At 44.2% G+C, this 16,004-nt stretch overlaps 1 protein-coding gene across 2 annotated transcripts in view; it reads left to right on the forward strand.

The window, feature by feature from the left end:
• Positions 1-16,004, forward strand: part of slit1a (slit homolog 1a (Drosophila)) — an 87,472-nt gene that overhangs the window by 63,779 nt on the left and 7,689 nt on the right. For both annotated transcript variants that reach the window (XM_056435347.1, XM_056435348.1), the window contains exons 14-25: positions 1,506-1,669; positions 2,604-2,627; positions 7,486-7,630; positions 7,775-7,849; positions 7,946-8,089; positions 8,203-8,346; positions 8,440-8,606; positions 9,344-9,479; positions 11,322-11,390; positions 11,484-11,555; positions 11,637-11,708; positions 15,270-15,341. In XM_056435347.1, the coding sequence (XP_056291322.1) occupies positions 1,506-1,669; positions 2,604-2,627; positions 7,486-7,630; positions 7,775-7,849; positions 7,946-8,089; positions 8,203-8,346; positions 8,440-8,606; positions 9,344-9,479; positions 11,322-11,390; positions 11,484-11,555; positions 11,637-11,708; positions 15,270-15,341 (1,284 nt within the window). The remainder of the gene's footprint in view (positions 1-1,505; positions 1,670-2,603; positions 2,628-7,485; positions 7,631-7,774; positions 7,850-7,945; positions 8,090-8,202; positions 8,347-8,439; positions 8,607-9,343; positions 9,480-11,321; positions 11,391-11,483; positions 11,556-11,636; positions 11,709-15,269; positions 15,342-16,004) is intronic.

Raw genomic sequence — 16,004 nt, forward strand, 5'->3', positions numbered from 1 at the left:
GCAGCTCGATCTAGATCACAAACAGCCACTCTTTCCTCCAATGTGGACCAGACGGCACCAATTCATTCTCGATGAATGTTTTTTAGTGTTCTGATAAACAGGGCACATCGCACGCTGTTATTAATACAGACCTCACACCGTGTGCTTTTCATGTCTGATACACATTACATGACATTATCATCCATGTGAAGAAGATGGATAACGCTGTCTCTTGGCTCCCCACACACGCACACACACACACACACACACACACACACACACACACACACACACACACACACACACACACACACACACACACACACACACACACGTGCGCATAGGACACTGAGTTTGAGGCTCTCAGTCTAAAATGAGCTTCCTGTTTTGCCTACATTCTGGAGAATGGGTACAAATACAGATGAAGTCTTGTCCCACGACAGCACAGAGAGATATTGATTCAATTGTATGGTAACTTTGGATGCTTAGTCTGGCTTTGTGTTACATTTATTTGTATTATACTGAGAGGGATTTCTAATCTTTTGTCAACCCCATTTATAGACCATATACGGCAGGGGTGCTCACACTTTTTCAGCATGCGAGCTACTTATTATGTGACCAAGTCAAGGCGATCGACCGACGGGGGGGGCTAGTGCGTGTGCACGCGAGCGAGAAGCGTTGTTGACGGAGGGGGGCTGAGGGGTTTTTTCTGCTCGTCGATGCGCGCGCAAACCGGTGTGGGGAGCGCGCCGCGGCGCGAGACGGCAGGGCAGAGTTAACTTAACACTACGACACAGAAAATGACGTACTCTGCTGTATGTGACGCTATAGAGAAAGTGACAGGGGGGGGCTATATTTTTATGTCATGAATACCAAACAATCGCCGCTGGCGATCGACTGGCAGGTCGCCGCGATCGACCGGCGTATTGAGCACCCCTGATATACGGGAAACATTCCTCTGTATAACAGAATATTATTCACCAGCAGCACAAACCACTGCCTCTAAAATTAGCATAAGGTTAACTGAGTGTTACAATATATCAAATTATTGCATTATATAATACCATTCATATGAAGGAAAAAAAGTATATGGAAAAATTTAAAAAAAGAAGAACTTAATTAACTAATTGTGTTTGTTTGTGAGTACAATTTTTGACAACATTAAATAAGTTACTGACAGAAAAAGCCAGGCTAGCAGTTTCCTGTCTTTATGCAACCAGCTGTTTGCCGTAGCTTCATTTTTACAAAACAGTCAAGAGAGTATCAACTTTCTCACTATACATAAAAAGTCAAAATGGGTATTATTCAAAATGTAAAGCCATTTCTTTAAGTCAATCAGTAAATAATGGCATTTTCTTACACTACCTGACTATGGTTAGGATGTTTAAATATACTACTTGTAATGCTTCTTGTTGACCTTTATCCCATCAGTTTTCATGTTTCTTTTTTCCTCTCTCATTCTTTCTTACCTTTCTTCTCCTTATCTCATTTCCCCATCCTTCCAACCCTCCCTCTCTGTTCTCCAGTCACCTGGCCCAGAACCCATTTATTTGTGACTGTAATCTGAAGTGGCTGGCAGACTACCTGCGCGCCAACCCCATCGAGACCAGCGGCGCCCGCTGTGCCAGCCCTCGCCGACTCGCAAACAAACGCATTGGACAGATCAAGAGCAAGAAGTTCCGCTGCTCCGGTAGGCCGGTGGCTCCAAACGTCTCCCTCTTATCTCGCTCTCGGCTCTCTCGCGCTTTGTTGTTTGATTTGCACTTGTCTCTTGCCATTCTACTCTTACCTTTTCTCTCTCTCCCCTCTGGGGGTGCCTATTATCTCTGCATTGTTACCTCTACCTCATAAAACTTCTAATTAGTGATCATTCCTGGAAAAAAAAGTTTGGTTCAGCCTATTATTTGCTGGGCTGGTGCCCCTCAATCAATATACCCAGATGAACTTGGGGCCAAGGAGAGAGGGATCGTTCTCTTTTTCTCCCTGTCCCCCCTTCTCCCTGTCCCCTCAACATTACCACATTGTGAGACAGGTTTCATATTCAAACCGCAGTGAGCTGACATCACCTGGCCATATGTGGCCCTCTGCCAATCTCAGCCTCCATGCCAGGCTCATGTTTCCTTCACACAGCCTCATCCCCTCTCTCCTCTGCACTAGCCTAGCCTCACCATCCCCATTCCCTCCACCCTCTGCCCACCATCGTGTTTACGCACTGTGCTACTCTGTCTGGCAAGCTGCACTGCTGAGGTTTCACACTTCTTTATAGCCTCATTTGTTTGGCTAGATCTGCTGAAGAAGGGAGTCCATGTGTTTTCCTCTTTCTTTTCTCCTCTTTTTCTTTTTTATTTATTTTTCCTTTCTCACTGTCTCCCTCTCTCCTCCATGTCGCTCTTCTTTAGCAACAGACAGATATTGATCACCTTTTAACACCGTTCACAGTTCCTTCACAATACCATACACATGGACAGTCCTGGGCTCCGCTGTTTGAATGTCATATACTTTGAGTCACGTGTCGCCATATATAAGCTTTTATATATGACTGTTCTGAAGCATAGCAACACCACAGCTATGCAGGTCAGACTTGTCTCACTGACATCCGTCCCTCTTTCTTTTTTCCATCACAGCCAAAGAGCAGTACTTCATCCCAGGTGAGTGCTTGTAACTGTTTCCACCTATCATTGTCTTCCTCCTTTCTTTAATTATCCTTCCACCATGTAGCTGCATCATTCTTTCCATTACGTACTGTTCAATTGAATAACACTTACCCCCAGGTTAGAGGATAATTTCACTTTATTTCACCCTGGGTCACATTTTTGGTCGTTTTGCCATTATTTCTTTTTGTAATAATATACATTTTATTTGCCATATAAATTGCTGAGAGCTGGGAACATGGGGACGTTGCTCGATATACACTACCGTTCAAAAGTTTGGGGTCATCCAGACAATTTTGTGTCTTCCATGAAAACTCACTTTTATTTATCAAATGAATTGAAAATTGAATAGAAAATATAGTCAAGACATTGACAAGGTTAGAAATAATGATTAATATTTGAAGTATTAATTTTGTTCTTCAAACTTCAAGCTCAAAGGAAGGCCAGTTGTATAGCTTATATCACCAGCATAACTGTTTTCAGCTGTGCTAACATAATTGCACAAGGGTTTTCTAATCAGACATTAGTCTTCTAAGGCGATTAGCAAACACAATGTACCATTAGAACACTGGAGTGATAGTTGATGGAAATGGGCCTCTATACACCTCTGGAGATATTTCATTAGAAACCAGACGTTTCCACCTAGAATAGTCATTTACCACATTAACAATGTATAGTGTGTATTTTTTATTAATGTTATCTTTATTGAAAAAACAGTGCTTTTCTTTGAAAAATAATGATATTTCTAAGTGACCCCAAACTTTTGAACGGTAGTGTAAGTCAGACAGGGAAAGAAACACAGGCATTCAGATCACCTAGGGTACACCTGTGCTCTTGCTAATTTTCACTGATTTTTTGGGTCTTCCGCCTACATGAAACTGATGGAACATCCCTCAACATCACACATATTAGCGATCGCCCTTCTGCAAAACCCAAAGACCACTCGTATCTCCCCAGGTTTGTGAGGGTGGGTATCCACAGTATTTCTGGTCTCTCTTGAGCTTTTCCAACCAAACCTTTTACTGAATAAACATGACTTATTATTCGGTAGATTTGGTTTGTCTTTTTTGAGGTAAGGGCATTCATCTCTCAGTTTAGTCAAAAGCTTTCCTTACAATGATGGGTGACTTACTCCAATTCGCACTCTTGCGGGTCACCATAACTACGATACTCAAACCCTCGGTTTTCTTTTCAAGGTTGGTTTCTTCCTCTTCCCCGACTTCTTTAGGCATTAGGGCTTGTGGGCAATTGTATCCATGAGCAGACCAAATTTACACCAATTTTTGGCGCAATGTGTTGCCATGCTTTAGCGGTCTCTGTTGTTTGGTGTGTGTCATTAGCAGGGATTTGGAGAGAATATCCTCTTATTTGTAGGTCTTTGAGTCTTTACAGAGTACAATTGTACATTTTGACCATGGTTGTTTTGAGCGATCTTCGGTAGGCATGTGGGATGACTTTTTCTTACATAACACGATGTGACTATTTCTCTGTGTTCCATTTGGTATTGTGTGGCCCGGTTCGGGTAGTTTGGCAGTTAGTTTTTGGTTCTCAATCGCTCATAAGAACCTTTAAACTCTCCAACTACGTAGAAAGTCCACATCTTCTTAGGGGGTCACTTTTTCCCGAGCTAATTTTGAGTTTGTCTCGGAAGGCCTCAATCATCAAAAAGGCTCTCGTAACGCGCTTGAGCACGTTCCATGCTGCGTGATAGAATCGACTTTAACAAGCTCTCCTGTGTCGTTTTGGCACACACTTTTTGAGGGTCCTGAAACACAGATTCACTGGTCAATTTGCTTTGCGAACCTGGCAGCTCTCACTTTATGGACTTCGTAGACTTGAAGCCCTCTTTTTAGCTCCTCTAAACCAAGCTCTCTTTCAACTCTTTCTACAGAACCTTTTCTTGCAGCATTCTCTTCCTGCTGTTTAGAGAGAATCTTCTTTTTTTCTCCTATTTTTCTATCCTCTCAGTCTCTTTTCTTTTTCTTTGGCAAGAAAGATAGTCTTGCTCGGCCATAATCTTCAATACAGCTCTGGTAGCGCATACTCCATAACTTTTTCTTTTCTTCTTTAACGGAAAGGAAAGATAATGGAAGAACTGTTCTGCTTGTTGTACAACGCTAGAGTCATCTCTGACACAATCAAGTTGTCTTAAGTTGCAGTGCACAATTACATACATTTTCCAAACATACACCACAAACATCTTGTTTTCTTTTATCACAGTTTAGAGAACGACTTCCTACTTCAACGTTCACCGATTATACTTTCCATAGTAACATGCACACTAATTTCCTGCGCAATGAGAGATTATTACCAACAGCTCTGGTCCACTCACTAATGTGTTTGTATCCATAAGTTAAGATGAGATAAGATAATCCTTTATTAGTCCCACAGTGGGGAAATTTCTGTTCTTACAACGGCTAAAACTATGAGAATACCTCAGTTGTAAAATTAAAGTATAAGATGATTCGAAAGTTATGTGCTGGTGGTAGTGGCTATTAAGGTTTACACATATGAGAATGGCTAATTGGGCCTATGACTGACGACCCCTGTGTGCATCTTATTGAGATATATGTGTGAGAGCGTCTGTTTTTCCTCAGCTCTGTTTTCCTGAACAGTCTCAGCAGATAGTCAAAAGGAAGTGGTTCTTTGCTTTGGCATGAGCACAGACAGTCACTCACCAAGAGGGGCAGAAAAGGAGGGAGGGAAAGAAGGACAGAGAGAGGAAGGAAAGTGTGTCCTTTCTATCAGTAAAGGCTAAAGAAAATAAAGCCCACCAGAGGACCCAGATTCCTATCAGCGGATGTTTCCGGACCGCTTAACAAGAGCACTTCCAAGAAAATAACTAGGAGGAGCAATGATGTGTGTCAAAGTGTATGTGCGTGCGTGTGCCTGTGCGTGTGTGTGTGTGTGGGTGGGGGGGTGGGGGGGGATGTGTGTGTGTGTCTCAATTAATGTGTCTTTGTGTGCTGAGCTTAAATTGAGCTCTGAAAACAAACGGGAGTACTATGTCCGCCGAAAGAAGTTCAAAGCCAAATGTGATGAATGAAAATGTCACCCTCCTCGAATGATAACAATAAAAGCCTCCACACTACACAATACATGAATACATGCACTCATCTCACACAACCACAGACAGCACAGGAATGTCATAACACATTGATAATGAGGAACCAAGCTGCAGGGAATTATGAGAACTTGTACAACTCCAGCGATGAGTCACGTTGCGCCTCGGAGAGGGAACAACCTCAACCCTCTCCTCTGTTTTCTTTAGTTTCGTTTAAATATGCTGACAGTAAAAGTGTCGCCACCACGCACGTGTGACGATGACTCAGGCTCCCGAATCTCCCCCGGCTCCTCCACATCCTCAAGATCAAAGCACTGTGCTGTGCTTTCATTGCTTCCTCTGGAGCAGGAAATGCCTTTTCCTGTTGTCTGGCCTGACGAGGGAAAGTTCCTTAATGGCCTGCATGTCTGTCTATATATCTCCAATGAGCCAATCTCAGAAGTGACACGCATTCGGATGAAGTCTTTCCACGAACGGCATGGGGAAGTCTTTTCTGTATTACTAATGAAGTCAACAATAAGGTTTTTGGGTTTAGGCTATGGTTTTAAATGTCAATGTTCATTCAGACACATTTTTAGACTTAACGGTAGGATTTTGTCTCGTTGTTTGAGGTTTTCCTGCTCATGATTGTGGTTTGGATGCACACGGCATCCCACTGACGTCATCTCCAAACCCCAGGCGGCGGAGAGGTGCACCGATGTGAGCACGCAAAAAAAAGAACTGGACGCAAGAGGATATCCTAACGATAAAACGCTGGGCTGTTCTCGCTCAACGGAACATACGCACACGCATTACTGACACGCACATGCATACACAGACACAACACACACATTCACAGACACGTGCATACCGTCTCCTAAGTGGCTACCAGTGCTGCTCCATTATTGAGCAGCCGTGATGTAACTGGCAGCACGCTTGTTGGCACGTAACTTCATAGACAGAGGAAGAGCAAGAGTGAGGCAGCAGCGCGAGGAGTGCGGGACGTGTTCCTGCACTTCCTCTATCAGGACAGACGTCTCCTCTGCCACTCACCTTTCATTCTCTCTCATCTCTCTCACTTTTTCCTCCCTTCATGCATTTAAATCCCTCATTACCTTCGCATTCTGAGAATGCGGAAGGTTTTGTTTTGATCGCTGTGTATTTATTTGTATGTGTGTGTGTGTGTGTTTGTGTGTTATTCGCAAAACTCAAAAAGTATTAAACCGAATCGCATGACATTTGGTGGGATGATTGGTTATTATGCAGGGACCATTTGATTTGATTTTGGGATCGATCGGGTCAAAGGTCAAGGTCATGAAAAGGTACCAAAAAAGTGGCTGCGGCGAAGGTATGCACTCTACCGAGTGCCCGTTCTAGTTTGATCCTGTTTTCTGTTTCCTCCCTCTCCTCTCCTTTGACTCCACCTGTCTATGCACGCTTCCTGAGTTCTTTCTCGTCAGTTCTGCTTCACTGAAGCTGGCCATCCAAATCTTCTTTGGCATATATCTGAATCTCTCTTTCCACTGTTCTTTTCACCCCACTGCTTCCACTCTATCGCCTCTTTAAAACAGCTCACCCTCACCCATTCACCTCTCTCCTCCGAATGTAAGAAAAGCTGCAGGATGTTCCTGAGTGTGCCCAAGGTTTAAGATTAGTTGGGTACGGTTGCCTTTTAGGTGACAACAGGATACCCTACTGGAATATGGAGGGAGTGGTTGTGTGATTAAGAGCATCGTGGAAAGGGGAGGCGCATATGTTGACATAGGACAGAGGTTGATATCATTGTGTCTGTTTACATTTTCTCCTTTCCAGGCACAGAGGACACCCATCTGAATAATGTCTGTAACAGTGATCCAGTGTGTCCTCCTAAATGCCGCTGTGAGTCAAATGTTGTGGACTGCTCCAACCTGAAGCTGACCAAGATCCCTGAGCACATCCCCACATCCACCAGTGAACTGTAAGGAAACAGGAACACATATTATTCTACACTGTTTAATATAGGAAAAGTCAGAGTGAGCATAGATTGCATTATAATAAGTCATGAGACAAATCCTTGAATTAGTTTTCAATACAAAGTTGTCTTTTTAAACTTTCTCTGAAGCCGCCTTAACAACAATGACATCACTGCTTTGGAGGCAACTGGAGTTTTCAAGAGTCTTTCCGAACTGAAGAAAATGTAAGTTGCTGATTTATTCTATTTGTTCACTTTCCCTTTCAGCATTCATACTCCAAATAGTGATTTCCTCCTCTTACATGCTGTTTCCCCCCACAGTAACCTTAGCAACAACAAGATCACAGAGATTGAGGATGGGTCATTTGAAGGCGCATCGACCGTCAACGAGCTTCACCTCACGGCCAATCACATCGACTCGGTCCGAAGTGGGATGTTCCGTGGCCTAGAGGGCCTGCGTATGCTGTGAGTGATGCAAAAACACATACAGTCACAGTCAGGCAGTCAGGCTTGAATTTCAGAAATTAAAGATATTTTTTCATTCTAATGCCTCTGGGTTTAATTTCTTTCCTCCTAAGGATGCTGAGAAACAATAAGATCAGTTGCATCCACAACGACAGTTTCACCGGGCTGCACAATGTTCGCCTGCTGTCTCTGTACGACAACCAGCTGACCACAATCACTCCCGGAGCCTTCGACACTCTGCAGACACTCTCCACCCTGTGAGACCCTGGCATACACACACGCCGACTTTAAATCATGAATGTTTATGTTTCAATGCTCTCACAACTTTTCTTACGCTCACTTTCTCCCAGTAACCTCTTGGCCAACTCCTTCAACTGTGACTGCCGGCTGGGCTGGCTTGGCGATTGGCTGAGGAGTAGGAAGATCGTGACCGGTAACCCTCGCTGCCAGCGTCCCGCCTTCCTGAAGGAGATTCCTCTGCAGGATGTGGCCCTGCCTGACTTCCGCTGTGAGGAGGGTAGGTGGTGCCAAGACACACAACTAACCGCCTCTCGTGATTCAAGTCTCTTTCTGTGTGTACTTATTGAGACCTGGACATTTCTTCCAGCTTCTCCACTTTAAATGAAGTGATCTGTCTCTCTGAAAGGAGTCACGCATTTTCGAGATCGTAGATGACCTCCACTGTGTGTAACTGCCCCATCTGGGTCTGACTGATGGAGATTTTAACGTTGCACTCTGCTCCACAATATATAATGAAAAAGAGCCGCTTAAAGTGTCTGAGCTCATTTTAAATAATGGCCGCCATTGTGCGACTCTTTTGTTTACGGAATAGATTGCTCCTAAGCTGCTGGTCGATGGCGAGCTGAGTGGAGCTATTGACCTGTTTGCCTTATTGACCAGTCAGCCCATTTGCACCTGAATGAATGCCAGACTTGTCTTCAGGCTTCTGGCAGCTTCCATTCTTTGCTCTCGCTGGTCAATATCACATTACCGAGGCTTCTCTCTCACTTTGTCCTATTTTACTTTTCACATTTGTCTCTTCCTGTTTTTTCATTGTCTCAATGCCTCGCCATCAGTTTGAAGGAGTGTGCCGCTCTGGCTCTGCTTTGCCTTTAGGTTGGCATTGTCCAAGTATTCTTTCAACTCAAATATCTTCTTTTCGCTGTCCTCCTTGTCTTTCCTACCCTCCTGATCATTACTCCTTTCTCTTCCTCTCTTGTGGCTGACTCCCCTCTAACTCCTCTGTTTTTTCAGGCCAAGAGGAACCGTCAAGCTGTGTGCCCAGACCCCAGTGTCCCAGTGAGTGCACCTGCCTCGAGACTGTGATGCGCTGTAGTAACAAGCACCTCCACACACTGCCCAAAGGCATTCCCAGAAACGTGACTGAACTGTGAGTTTATTGTCATTAATTTTGCCGATTGCATGTGTATCTTATCATTTTATCATCGTTTCAGGTATAATTATTCTTTTGTCGGGCTTTGTTGGAGTCATGTCTAGAAAGGACACCAAAAGTGATTTTAAATGGTAGAGAGGTAGCTTATGAGGTACAAAAGAGATAAGAGTTGGAGAAAACAATAGAGGCACAGAAAACATCATCATTTAGAGAAGAGGAAATGAGTCAATACACCCTACAGTTATGCTCTCAAACATTCTTCTTCTGAGTTCCCTGCAGCCCTCAGGGCTCGAGCACTGATGTCACTCTCACACTCAGAGCCAGGGATCAGTGTGTGTGTGTGTGTGTGTGTGTGTGTGTGTGTGCTTGTGCGTGAGCACGCATATTTGTGTGAAGGCCAAAAGCCTGTCCACAGGAGCATAGGGAGCAAGAGGACATTTTAATGAGCAGTTTTCAATGGAAAGGGGAGGGAATGGAATAGGTCTGGAACTTTCCAATACTGCTTCAAGTGGTTCAGACTAACACACACACACACACACACACACACACACACACACACAACCACGCACGCTGTGAAAGCCTTAAGGCCTGTCATTGTCCCAGCAGGTGTGACCAGGTGTGCCCTGTTCTGGGCTTTCATCTAGTCATCTGGAGAGTTTTCTACTCCATCATTATCCCAAGTGTCCTCTGCACCATCATTACCTATCATTACCTCTCAACCCAAAGGCCCCACTAACAGCCCTTCCCGCTCTGAGTACAGTCCCCAACAATAGCAGGAGAAAGCCCCTGTAGCCCTGCTCAGAGGCACCAGGACCCTAAAGCAGCCATTTATCAAGGTGCCAGCCCCCTAGTAGCACTTTGTGCTGGCAGTCAGCAGGTTGCTTGTATCCCTGCAGGCACGGTGTCAACTGTGGTGGCTTGTAAATACATCAGTATGTTAACACACACATGCATGAACGCACATACAAGCATGTGTACCTCAGTCACTTCATACATTAGTGTGCATGGTCACGTTCAGGAAACGCTGAGATTTCACAAAAATGCCACCGACTGTAATGCGTTTGCCATCTTTTCCCAGTCATGCAGTCCCAGTAGAAGTTATATACAACCAGTGTGTGTCTGGATTACGACTGACCTCCATGCATGAGACACAATGTTGAGTCAAAACATCTGAAAAAAGAGTAATAGAAAGACAAAACAATCAACTGTTTGGTGTAACATGAGATTATTTTGCCACAAGAGCGTGGGGAAAAAGTGCTCTGTGTAAAAAGTGTGATGTCCTGCAACAACCTCCACAGGCCTGCACCTAACCAGCTTGATATAATTCTATTTGGATATCAATTACTCACCTTGTTACCTTGTATCCCTGCAGATAACGTTTTCCTTGCATGCCTCTACTGTGAAAGCCTTGATGAACTAATGTAAACAGGGGCCGCATTCAACAGCAACATTATATAAAACATCCGTTTACAAAGCACAACTCTAGTGAAGTATAATCCAAGTCTCATTTATCCAGTCTTATGTTCACTATATCCCAGACACATGCCTTTTCACTAAAACCTTACTGCATAAGGAGTCCTCAATATTTCACATTTTATGTGATACAAATGTTAATATGTCAGTGAATGAAAATGTAGATTACATTTTGGATGATGGAGTGGGAGTTTCTAGACTTGTCATTGCATTTTTCCTCTTTTATTCTGTTTCTTTGTTCCAAACTGCTCAGTAAAAGTATGTTTGATCAAATAACTCAACACCTGCTGTAGCACCTTCACTGTAAAGCCATCTCAGCGTCCCATGTCTTGGTCTCAATGGGACAGTGTGTGTCTCTTTGTCCAGGTATCTGGATGGAAACCAGTTCACTGTTGTGCCAAAGGAACTATCCACCTTCAAACACCTGCAGCTGGTGTAAGTGTGTTTCTGTTTTCTGTCTTTCTGCCTCCCTTGTGTCCCTGTGCAGATCAACACAGTGAACTTATGCCGTTTACACTGTACTTTCAGAGACCTGAGCAACAACAAGATCACCTCTCTGACCAACTCGTCCTTCGCTAACATGAGCCAACTCACAACTCTGTAAGTGAACCAGTCTCAGACAGGAGGATGAAAACAGATGAATTGGATATGGATGTATCTGTAATTATTTTAACATTGCAGAATCCTGAGCTACAACTCCCTGCGTTGTATCCCCAAAATGGCCTTCAGTGGACTGCACTCTCTCCGACTGCTGTGAGTTCATTTTTATATTCCAAATGCATGCAGACATAAGTGTGTGTTCATCTTCGGTCTAAGGTTAAAATCTCCTTTTTAATACAAGGTATCCTGCCAGTGGTATGAGCGAGATGTTAGGCAAATCAAACGTACGAGCCTTTCTCTGTCACATAATATCAGGACAATTCTCAAAACAGCATCTGGAGACGAGTTCTGTTGAAAGCATCGTTCTGAAACAAGATAAAACTCACTGTCAGATCAAGTGAGTCATTAAAGGATATTTTGCAGCGTTCACTGACTGCAGAAGCGACGCAGCAGATGCTGAGAATCTTTTATTGACTCCAGAGGACTGAAACACAGTTATGACAGCGTATGAATTCACACACACGCTCACACTCTCACAACCTCCGACCTATTTACTCTGTTTAAATGGCAGCCAGCAGCGTCGCTCCATTTCCTACTCCTGCCCACACCTCATCTTTAGGCATCTTCGCAGCCCGCCAGTTCACCTCCAAACGCCCTGAACTCATCACCGCCTCACCGTCAGGGCCAAACACGCGCCCCCACAGCCCGCTGTACAGAATCACTCTGACACTGATTACCGGCGAACGTTTGCCCGGCTAACCGTAATGGTTTTGACTTTGCCTCCGGGCTTTTGTGAAGTTATGAAGTCTTTGATTGTGCACTCTCAGTGACCATGGGCTCCCCGTAGTTGGATCAGTCTGCTAAATAACTGAGATGTATAATATAAATATGTTCGACAGATAAATGACGAAACCAAAACCAATCGTTGGACCTGCATCCAATGAAACAGCAGCCGGAGGCCTCACGCTTTGACTCAAATGTACAGTTTGGTTCCGCGAAGGAGAAACAGAGACCAGGCCCAGCCACACTCCTTATGAGATTATATATGCATCTATATGTGTGTGTGTGTTTATGTGTGTGTGTCTGAATGCATAGCTTATATGTTTGTCATCTACTGGCTTGGTGCCCCTCGGTATGTGTGTGGGCGTCGAACTTATCGGCCATGTGTGCTCATAGCAGGCACGCTTTTTACTACTGACAACAAAGCTTCAACAAAGCCTCTTTTTACAGCAGGATTCGACCCGAGCGCGTTCATTACGAGGCACAAAGCGTCGGAGCCCTTTCAGCGTGGAATGAGAGTGAAGCTCGGCCATCATTAGCTGATGCCGCCTTGCTCGGCCGGGCGCGGCGCTTTGATCTCTAATGAAGCGGCGTCAGTCTCTTCTGCTCTTACTCACTCACGCCAACTTCACTTTTAAAATATTGCAAGTGTGCTAGACGCCATGTGAGGCCCTCCCCGAAACACCACACGCCTCACGCACACACACCACATAGACTCAGTACTATATAAGCTCAGACATACACACAAACAGACGCACACACACATGCATATATATATGCACAGACTGTCTGGACTACCTTATTGTCTCAGTCAAATGGGAGTCCAAATAAAGCAGAACACTTTGATGTCTTTATTGCTGCTGTGATCAATCATAAGCCTCCCATTAAATGTCAATTTGTGCCACGGCTTTTCTTTTCTTTTTTCACAGCAAAGCAATGAGCTCTATTTAATAGTTTCAACCGGGTTCAAAGTTTAAAGTTGGAAGCTTCATAGAAAACCACAGCGAGATGCCAAAGCCGGCTACGAACGGGACGCACTCGTGCGTGCTCACACACACCGAGGTGCCAAAGCCTTTATAAAGCTGCACCTCTGGCTTCACGGAGCAGTAAAGAGGAGAAGAATCATTAACGCTCATGGCTTCAAACAGACCAGGGGTCTGAGCCTGGCATGGGTGTGGTGTGGTTGGGTGTGTGTGTGCATGTGTGTGCGTGGGTGCATGTATGTGTGTGCAATAGTTGTGGTTTGAGCTGCAGATTATTAAGCTGCTAATTGGCCTGCTGGGTATTAGGTGTGAGGTGGGTGAGCCGCTCTAGGGTGTGGTTCACTAGGTCTTGGGTGGGAAGCTGTGACAAAAGAAAGTGATATGAAAGAGTGTAATAAATGAAGAGAGCTGAAAAAAATTAGTTAATGCATGCAAAGAATGAAATTAATCCTTCTTGGATGCGGTGCTGTGACTAACTGCCAGTATTACATGATGCTCAAAACATGTAGCTCAGAGGACTCACACCCTCACATCTCCTTAATAACATGGTTGCAGGTAAACAAGCCGATGTGAACATTGTGAACATCTGTACATTGTAAAACATTATTTTACCTGTCCGGAAGCATCAAATGCAATTCCATTCTCAGGAATGAGCCAAACTAGAGATAGGTTTGACATATGGAGTGGTGTAATGATTTACAGCTGCAGAAAATAAAATCACAAAAGGTTAGACAGAGAGAACGTTCGCAGGAGAGCGGATCAGGTTTCTTCCTGGAGACTCCCTGGCTCCTTTCTCCCGTGAGATCGCTGCCTCGTTGGCACAACGCGGCTGGCTTCATGCCCTCAGTATCCTAACTCCCACTACCTAACTACTCACTCTACACTAATAAGCATCCCCCCTGCACACAGGCCAATTAACTTGTTGTCTCAGATCGTGCAATGGTATATGGTCGCTTTCGTACATTGACCAGCTTCGCTGTCTGTGTCCTTTCGCCTGATTCGTCAACAGCTTAGTAATAATGTACAGATCAAACAAACAAAAAGGAAGTGGGTTTTTAAAGGATGCTCATACATTAGTTCCAATTATCCAGGCATAGAGAGCAGATGCATCATGTATTGGTGCTGCAGACGGAGTTGTGGTAACATTAGCATGCGGTCAGCTGAGGGCTGGAGGTGGTAATGACCCTGCGGATTACAGCAGCCATCAGTCATTTAGCCATTAAGCCATGTTGGCTTGTCCCCCTTGATAGTGTTTAGAGAAAACCAAAGAAACAGGTCATATGAAAGAGTTTATAAGCACATACACATTGATACATGACATATAAACATGCATATGCCTCAAAATGCAACCACATTAATATACCTGCACACACAATGACACTCATGTTTTTCACGGCCCTGCATGTGGTGCAACGACGTTCCCTCCCTCCTTCTGGACGCGTGTTGGTCCTGCCAGCCAGACATATGGAAACCTGACACCAGTCATTCACATACTTATGGACCTCACATCTCTGCCAGCTGCATATGGATTGACTACAAATACAAACACAACACAACACAGAAATATCCCTCAACACATTTACTGTTTGTCATTCTAGCTGTCTGAAAACACATTTTTGTCTGTAGGACAGCAACAATTCATTCTCAGAAAACTGTAAAACGCTATTTACAGTCTCCGATTACATTTCCCCAAGATGACATTTTCCTGTAGGTGGTTTTGTCTGACCAACAGTGCAAAATCCAAAAGATATTCAATCATAAAAATCTTTTTGAAGTTTTGAAATAATCTAAATAGTACATTTGACATTTTCTGTCAATAAACTAATCAATGAATTGTCTAATCATTTCAGCTCTAATAATACGACATAGAAATTACACAAAATTGTATTTTTTTCTTTTGATGGATGTTTATGGTCATCATTTTTCATCTCCTTCCTCGATCACCCCTCAGGTCTCTCCATGGCAACGAAATCTCAGAGCTTCCTGATGGCATCTTCACCGATGTGGCCTCACTGTCCCACTTGTAAGTAGTAACACACACACACACACACACACAGACACACTCACAGAGACACATACACACACACGACTGTATGCCCCAATGGCAGCCTATGTGATACTGTCTGCACTTACCACTCACTTACACATGTAGGCACACACACATGCACACACACCTATACACACGTTAAAACACAGAGGAGGTCTGGTCAGACATCCGGAGAGCGTGGTTCACAGTGGCCTGTCTGTAGTCCTCTTTGGTGGGCTTCACATGAGCCAAGCCCTCCCTTAATCAACTGCAGTCCTGTGGTTGAAGTAACACACAGAGACCCCTGTACTGTCTCATCTCCCTGTCACATCACCGAAACACACACACACACACACACACATTTACTGAAATGCAAACAGATTATCCATGGTCTGTGGACATTTGTGTTTGTTTTGGTTTGTTTATTTACGTCTGTAATTTAGTGTGAGGCATGTAGGCCCAGTGTGGTTGTGCATGTACTCGTGGACATGTGTAAAACTACAGTCTCACAGTATCATAGTTTCGTATCTTTGCAGCGTTCCCTCGATATTCACATCATCCATTGACAGTCACCGATCAATACTTCTATCAGTGTCAGAGTTGGATATGTCGAAGGGGGATCGAGAGGACTAAACAAAGACATGTTGTGGATGGCTGTAC

The sequence above is a fragment of the Pseudoliparis swirei genome, chromosome 17, assembly GCF_029220125.1.
Source record: "Pseudoliparis swirei isolate HS2019 ecotype Mariana Trench chromosome 17, NWPU_hadal_v1, whole genome shotgun sequence".
Taxonomy (NCBI): Eukaryota; Metazoa; Chordata; class Actinopteri; order Perciformes; family Liparidae; genus Pseudoliparis; species Pseudoliparis swirei.